Source organism: Microtus oregoni, unplaced genomic scaffold (assembly GCF_018167655.1).
Source record: "Microtus oregoni isolate MIOR12 unplaced genomic scaffold, Mior012 000014F_ref0000157, whole genome shotgun sequence".
NCBI classification, from domain to species: Eukaryota; Metazoa; Chordata; class Mammalia; order Rodentia; family Cricetidae; genus Microtus; species Microtus oregoni.
In genome coordinates this window covers 37,955,434-37,963,869 of record NW_024543073.1, presented here as the reverse complement: position 1 = coordinate 37,963,869, position 8,436 = coordinate 37,955,434, and the positions used below count along the sequence as shown (strand labels likewise).

General features: G+C 43.2%; 1 protein-coding gene across 1 annotated transcript in view; it reads right to left on the bottom strand.

Moving 5' to 3' along the window:
* Positions 1-6,257: 6,257 nt before the first annotated feature.
* The window catches only part of Rhobtb3 (Rho related BTB domain containing 3), a 57,565-nt gene continuing 55,386 nt past the window's right edge, over positions 6,258-8,436 (bottom strand). Inside the window, exon 12 of the mRNA XM_041663186.1 lies at positions 6,258-7,255. Coding sequence (XP_041519120.1) covers positions 7,140-7,255 — 116 coding nt within the window. The 3' untranslated portion in view covers positions 6,258-7,139. The remainder of the gene's footprint in view (positions 7,256-8,436) is intronic.

Here is an 8,436-nt window from a genome sequence, read left to right as displayed (position 1 = left end):
TCAGCACACCTATAATCTCAGCTTTCAGAAGGCAGAGACAGATAGATCTCTGTGAGTTCCATGCCAGCCAAGACTATATAGCAAAACCCTGTCTCAAAAAAAACAAAAAGATAGAAAGAAAAAGAACAAAGCATCTAGAACCCAGGTATGATGGTATATGCCTATAATCTCAGCACTTAAGAAGCAGAAGGAGGAGGATCACAAGTTCAAGACCAGCCTGGTCTACATAACAAGTTTCAGGCCACTCAGGGCTATACAACAAGACTGCCTCAAATACAGAACACCTAGCTTAAAAGACTAGTTTTAAGGCTTTTCTTGGGACTGGAGAGATAGTTCAATAGTCAAGAGTGTTTACTGTACTTTCAGAGGATCCAAGTTTGATTCCCAGCACCCACATAGTGGCTTACAACCACTTGTATAACTCAGGTTCCAGGGAATCTGACATCATCTTCTGGCCTCCATAGCCTCCTGTATGTATGTGGTGGCCATAAACTCATCCTAGTATAGACACGCATGCAGGCATACATGCACACGTGTGCATACACACACACACACACACACACACACACACACACACACACACATCAAATACACCCAAGAAAGAGAACTTTCTGGACTTCATTTTACATTAGTAGAGAATCTGGGACAGAAATGTAAAAGAACGATCTCTCAGAATGAATCCAACAACACCATGAGAATGGATATTGAAAGGTCCGAGAACACCATGAAGGGAGTCCGCGGGAGACTGCGTGTGCTTCACTTACACAACCATGAGGGATCTGCAGAGTTGCTCCAGTAGCAACGCTATAGGGAAGTTAGGTCTTTGGTCAATTGCTCGTGGGGCAGAATCAAAAAAACAAATGATAGGAGAAACTTGCGTCTAGGGGTCAAGGTTAGGCTGATGGTAGAGGATAGGGTGAGCCATTCTGACTGGGGCAGAATGGTGAGCAAGGAGAGGCCTAGGGGAATAGACTGCTCCAGAGCTGCAGACCCGAGAATTGTCACTGATTGTTTCCCAACTTCTCAAATTCTGGTTCATGAATCATAGCAATGCCTGGAAATGTATCATAAATGCACACTCTTTAGACATACCCTGGATAACAAAACACAACTCAGACCAAAGCCCAGCAGCCCATGTTTTTTAATAAGTGTTCAGAGGGCTGTCCTTGGCATCCCTGCTGTGAGAGCAAGGCCGAGTGATCCACTGAGACTTTGGAGAGTAAATTATTAAGCCAGTTGTTTACTGAGCTGTTCGGTCTGCTGTAGAGAACAACCTCACAGTGCTACAGAAACAGTAATTCTCTTGCAGTTCTGGAGCTCACAAATCTGAATGTCAATGTGTTACTGGTCTGGCTCCTTCTGCAGGCTCTCAAGTCCATTTTCCTGCTGCCTTAGTTTCCCAGGCTGTCCTTATGCCTTGGTTCATGTATCTTTGTCTTCGGCAGCAGGCAGCACCTCTAAATTTTCTATCACCTGTGTCTCCTCCCCAGATCTACTGCTTCCTACTTTCAAGGGCCTGGTCAGGATAATTTCTTCATCTTAAAGTCCTTAATCATCAGCGAATCTCCCATGAAGAGTAACAAAAGTTAACTCTGAGGCGGGGTGTGGACATCTTTGCAAGGCTGCTATTCTGGTCGCTACAGGAAGTAATGGGAGCAGTCTATGGGAAAGATGATGTGCACATTTCACCTGCTTGTGTTCATGCAAATAAAAACCATGCTAGTCAACTCTGCATTGCTGTGAGACATGCAAGATTAACTTGGCTCATGTTTCCAGTCCAGGGGCACCTGGTTTTGTTGCTTTGGGCCTGTGTTGAAAGCTGCTTACCTCACAGAGGGCTAGAAACAGACACAAAGCACCTTGGTCCCAACAGACTCTTCAGGGATATGTCCCCAGTGACTAGCTTCTTCCCTCGGTGCCCCTTCTCCTTTGTTTCCACCACTTTCCAAACTTTACTTTTCATACTATTTGAACTTTGCCCCCAAGCAAATCAATGAGCTCTTGGGCAATGTGAATACACACACAATGGAAGATAGCGGGGACGAGACTGTGCAATGTGAACACACACAATGGAAAATAGCGGGGGCGAGACTGTGCCCTGTTGTGTGCCCTCATGCCATGTCAGCGAGTGATCCCCTGGCTCCCTAGAGTGCTAGAAGCTATAGATACTAGGAGCAAAAAGAGCATTTTAGTGTGGCTCAGGTAGTAAGGCAAGAAGAAACAGGACTTGGTCTGGATAAGAATGAGCAAGTCAACAGATAGGGGGCTAAACTCAGCCTCCGGAAAAGTATTAAAGTAAGCGTGTAAAAGACTGTGAGCACAATTACATGATGCTTTCTTAAATGGGAATAAGTAGGAGGACTATATGCTTCACACATACACTGCAACGCTGATTGTTGTTGAACATCAAACCATAAGTAAATATAGGCAGCAGTTGTGTAGTATGTAGGATGTATGTATGTAGTATGCAGTTGTGTAGTATGTAGGATGTATGTATGTAGTATGCAGTTGTGTAGTATGTAGGATGGATGGATGTAGTATGCAGTTGTGTAGTATGTATGTAGTATGTAATATGCAGTTGTGTAGTAGGTAGGATGTATGTATGTAGTATGCAGTTGTGTAGTATGTATGTATGTGTGTAGTATGCAGTTGTGTAGTATGTAGGATGTAATATGTAGTATGCAGTTGTGTAGTATGTAGTATGTATGTATGTAGTATGCAGTTGTGTAGTATGTAGGATGCATGTATGTAATATGTAGTATGCAGTTGTGTAGTATGTATGTATATAGTATGCAGTTGTGTAGTATGTAGGATGTTTTCTCCATTTGTTATGTTCCATAAGCCATTTTCCATCTCCTCATCCCATCTTCCTGCCTGACTTACAGAGCAGTCCAGCAGCCAGAGGTGTCTTAGGGTCATTTACACATGCCCTGTAGCCCCCCGGTGGCTCTTCATGAGGCATGTTTCCATTCTGTATCTTGTATTCATGGGAAACGTCACCTTGACCAGTTATTATTCCTGACAGAGCAGAGAGCCAAGTGTCTTCATCTGCAAGTCTGTGGTTACTGTCCATTCTGCTCAATCTGGCCTTTTCAGAGGCAGCGGGGCTCAAATTGGCACAATAATCACTATAGACATAATATATGATTATGCCTGGCCTTTGTGTGAGCAAGGACTAGGGAGATAAATCAAGACATGGGCTTGGACCTCAAGAAGCAGCCACACAGAGACCACTGACAAATATACCTAGGAACGTAGGTTCTACAACAAAGGCACAACAAGTGGCCAAGGAAAGACACATGTAGAAGTAATGGATTCTGGGAGATTCACAGAACGCAAGAGAAATGCTGTTTAAATTGAGTTATCTTAGATATACAAGATTTTGCATTAGGGAATAACCACCTAGTCCAAGGCACAGAAAGAGGATGAAGTATATAGAGAACCTAATGAACAAGCCAAGGTATCAGGATGGGACACATTTTCTGCTTGGGAGAGTAGTATCAGGCAGAGAAGGCAGGCCTGGCTTACCAAAGCCCTTGCTGGGAAGGTGTATACCAGGCCTTCTATAGGCCATAGAGACCTTGTAGGAATCTGTGTTCCTAGATCAGGTTTCTGATAGGAGCACAACATCATAGGTACTATGGGGCCCTTGGTGAGCTCAGCAGGCTTTTCAGGCAGTTCTTCTGCAGAGGGCCTTCAACACACACTACACAACATGGCCTCATGCTTGGCTGCTATTCTTTCCTCCATCTGGGTTCCTCAGGCCTAGTAAGTTGTTCATTCCTCTACTACACAGAACAGCTCTCCACCCCATAAACTCTTGGGCTCGGCTCGTGTTCGAACCTGCATGTTCTGTGTTAAATGATTCTAGGAAGCTGTTTTATCCTTTAAGCAGATATGAGAGGTGGCACCGTCTTTTCACCTCAGCTCACATCTACAAGAACAACAGCAGCAATGCTCAGAACTTTCTACATAATAGGAATTATCTATAAAACATAACTGTGCTTGAGAAATTCGATATTCCCCAAATCATTTCAGCATTGAATATCCAAAGTAGGAATAACCACGAACACTTTGTTAAACCTGTTTTTGTAAAAAATGGTTTATTTGTTATAAAACATTAAATACTAAAGCTAAAAACATATAAATTCAGGTCAGGCTATATTAAAATACATACATACCCTTTGCAAAATCTGATTAAAAGTTGAATTAAACAAGATGCTTTAAATAAAATAATTATTCTTCAAATTAAACCTATTCTTCATATTAAACCTAATTGGTTATATCAGTGTAGTATCATTTGTAAAATTACAGTTAAAAAATTTGGCCATCTTGGAAGTCAAATCCATCTGATTCCTCAGTCTTCCAGGATCCGGATGAAGCCCCAGTACGGCTTGCACAGGGGTGGGCTTCAGTCTCCAGCCAGTTCTCTCTCTTCTGTGGTAGAACAGGGAGAAAGTAGCCAGCAGCATACAAGGGATGCTTAATATGACGCAAACCTGGCCCTGAAGGAAGGGGCCTTATTTCTACTACACAGTATCCTCTAACTAAAATGCGTAGTAAATATATTGAAGCAGAAAATTTGCATACAGCCATCTAAAATAATCCTTTGAGTGGGAAACAACCCTGAAAGCCAGCATGAATTTAGCCATGATCATTTTAAGTATTTGAAACTTCTTGTTACTTTCAATTGGGTGAATTCCATAGTACTGAGGGGTCTGTATTCAAATGTGCTTAAGAATTCACTTCTGTTCTGCCCCAGTCACTGTCACAGGTAGTGGGGAAACCTCCAGAAAAAACACTCGAGACCACCTGTTTGCAAATTCGGCTCCCACTCTGGAGAGCGCCCTAGTTAAATGTTAACATCGTATTTCTGAGAAAATGTTTTGTTTCTCAACTCCTATTTTTCAATTTCCTAAGCTTTTAGAATTTTAATTGCTGTGATTAGCACAGAGGGTGAGTATATGCATTCAAGTATCAAAGGGCTACCATTGGATCTACAATCGCAAAGGACCTTCTAGGTACCGCTACATTAACTGTTCTTTACAATGCTAAGCCACCAAGTGGGACTTGCCAATAGGTGTGTAACTTAAAATGCAAAAACCAAAACGCATTCTAATAATCTTCACTGACACAGCACAATTAAAATGAGTTCTCTCGGGGATCTAGCTCCAGGAGCTCTTTCCCCCTTTACTCTAACAGTATTGCTATGCAGAAGAGAGTCTTCTGGATGCCACCCTAACACTACAGGGTGAACTGCTGAATCAAACTTTTGAAAAGTTGGAAAAATATGCATATTAAAATCGCTGGAAATTAGGACAATAGAGCCCAGCACTAAATTACAGATGCCATGATGTTAGCACTGCACAGCAATCTGTATTTTCCATGCCCAAGCTGTGCGCATCTTGCAGAATCATTTCTGCAAACACGCGATATAAGAGAACTATTTGGCTTTCCCAGCCCACACTGTCTCTCCATTTTTTTAAACCTTCTTAGGTGGCTTTGCTATTTCATATCAGATGGCCTTTCAGTCCCTGGAAAGAACTCAATTCAAGCCACTGGCATCCTAATCTTAACAGATACATTTAAAAGAAAGAATACTTCAGCTTTTGTACCCAAGTCTCTAGAAGGCATTTTTTCCTGTGATTATCTCTAAAACTTTATTTAGTCAGGCTACTGACTCACTCTTATCAACTTCCTGGCTTTACATATTGATCAAGAAAGTACTGTTCTGGGATAGAGCAAGAAGTAAGTTAGTGTCCCAAAGTCAGCCGAAAGCATGTCTTTCTGCCAGAAGAGGTCGCTGTGGAGGCACTAGGTGGAGCAAGCCTCCCAAAGGGGGCCTCTCCACTCTGCTCTCCCAGCATCCACAAATCCTCTGCTGCGCACTCTTGGAGTGAGGTTTGAATAAGAAAAGAGCATTTTAATTACCTCATCTAGCCTTGATGCAGGCAAGGAGCCCAGTCCTACCTCAACTTGATGGCCGTGCTTTCTTTGTTCAAGCCCACGGGAGGCCTGCCCCTTTCTGAAGGGAGACAGAGGAGTGGATGGGAGGGGGTAGATGGGAGATGAGGGAGGGAGTAGGAGATTAGGAGGGAGAGGAAAATGTGGTTGATATGTAAAATAAGTGAAAAAATGATTAAATAAAATAAAATTTTTTAAAAAGGCATTTTTTTAGCCAGGCATAGTGGCATATGCCTTTAATCTCAGCACTCCAGAGGCAGAGGCAGGCAGATTTCTGTAGGTTCAAGGCCAGCCTAATCTACAAAGCAAGTTCTAGGATAGCCAGGGCTGTTACACAGAGAAACCCTGTAGAGAAAGAGGGAGAGAGAGAGAGAGAGAGAGAGAGAGAGAGAGAGAGAGAGCGAGCATTTTCCCTCAATAGGAATTTTGGGGAGCCAGTGCAAAGTGAAAATATGGAAGCCTTCTTTCAAACATTTTTAGGAATTCAACAGTGTACTAGCAGAGCCTAAACAAGTGCCAGGCCTTTCTAAGTGTGGGAGCTGCAGAATCCAGAAGGTTGCACAGCAATAACTGCTTGCCCTGACTGGGTTTGTGGGAGCTGCAGAATCCAGAAGGTTGCACAGCAGTAACTGCTAGCCCTGACTGGGTTAGCCAATCGGCAAGCAGATGTGGTTGCATGGACCAGATGGGCAGATGTTCTTCATTATATCGATTCAAACACGCCTACTGAACTGGAACCAGCTGGTGTGTGACTGATGGATGGCAAATTCCTATTCCTAAAACTTCACGCTGCACTGGACAGCACTCCTCCAAATTCAGTTACACTTGGCTTTTAAATGGCCCTTATTTTAGCAATCAGTCAGACATGATGAAATTTTTGTATTTATCCTTGATGATATTTTTAAAATTAAACATCTCTTAATGAGGAGAGGTTTAATGCTATTAAAGCAACGGGGCAACCTAGAGGAGAAGCCACTGTCCAGGAGATTTATGTTCTGGGCGAAGCCTTAAAGTCTGTGCTCCCTTTTAAGACCTCTGCAGCCTTCAAAGCTAATAAGAAGCTATATGGTGTTTTTAAAATACCATACTGATTCAATTATAAGAATTTTACTGGAACCCAGAGGTACCCATTCTTCATAACAGTAAAAAAGTATGTCTATACACAAAAGCTCAGGTCACATGACTAAACAGCGACATTTCCGGGAGTGGATATACTTCCTGTACTCTGCCAGCTGCTTCAAGTATATGTTTGATGGCCATCTGTGCTTCTCAACAAAACTTCGTTCTTCCACTGAAATTTTAAAGGGGAAAAAAGTTAATTACATATATTTTTTTTGTCAAAATGAAATACAAACATTTGATTGTTACGTGACAGAGGGGTTTAGTCTCTTATATCCCCCACCCTTCCCACAGCCTTCCAGAATGGGTCAGAATCTGGATAACAGCAGCCGTCAGGATTTATAGCACTATGTGGTTAATGCTGACATGCACTGCTCCAGCAGGTGGGATTTCACTGCTTCCCTTTTCTCTTTCAATACAACGTTTGCTTTCACTGGAGATAACAAATCCATCTTTCTTTGTGGATAAGCTGACCTTTCACACTCTATAAACTCGTCCTGACTCTACTTCCCCTCCAGTGCAGGCACCAGCTAATCTACTCATTCCCCTTGGGATTCCCTACTCCGGAGTCTACCGCACCGCGAGTTCCTGGTCTTCCGGCTTGCTCCTCTAGCCTCCCTGTACACCGTGCGCTCTGGACCCACTTCCATAGAAACCTGACTTCAGTCCAGGCCCGCACCCTACGCTCAGCTACACCCAGAGTCTACAAATCTATGACTTGCTGGGCTTGAATTTCTAAGCTTCCCATTTCCTATAAATGTTGGCTCCACCGGTAGGGAGATGCCTACCAAATGCTTAGTCAGCATTTATGAATTTCACTGTTGAGACCCCAGGCTTCATCCTGCCTCAGGCACACCTAGGACTTTAAACATTTATGGGTCTGGGATCCCTCCCTTCAGTTCGCATTTCCACTTCATTGTACTTAGTTTGATTCCTCCACCTGCTGTTCAGCTTCATGGGCACGTGGATTAACAATGACCTAGTTATACAATCTAAGTGACAGTAAAAAGGCTGTCTGCTCAGGGGAGTCATTCATTGCTTCATGAGGAAGCAAAGATGAATGACGTGGCCTTGTAATGACAGAACTCCAAACAGCGTGTGGTGGCATACGCCTTTAATCCCAGCAGTTGGGGAGAATAGGCAGGCAGTTTTTGTGAGTTCCAAGCCAGCCTGGTGAACATGGTGACTTCCAGGACAGCGACGGCTACAGAGTGAGACCCTGTCTCAAACACAAACAAACAAACTCAAAATCAAAACAACAAAACTAGAACCCCAGAAAAAAGGTGACTGCAGATGAGCTTTGGCAGCCAGTAAAAACAGCACCGAAACACTGCTTCATAAAACATGGACCCA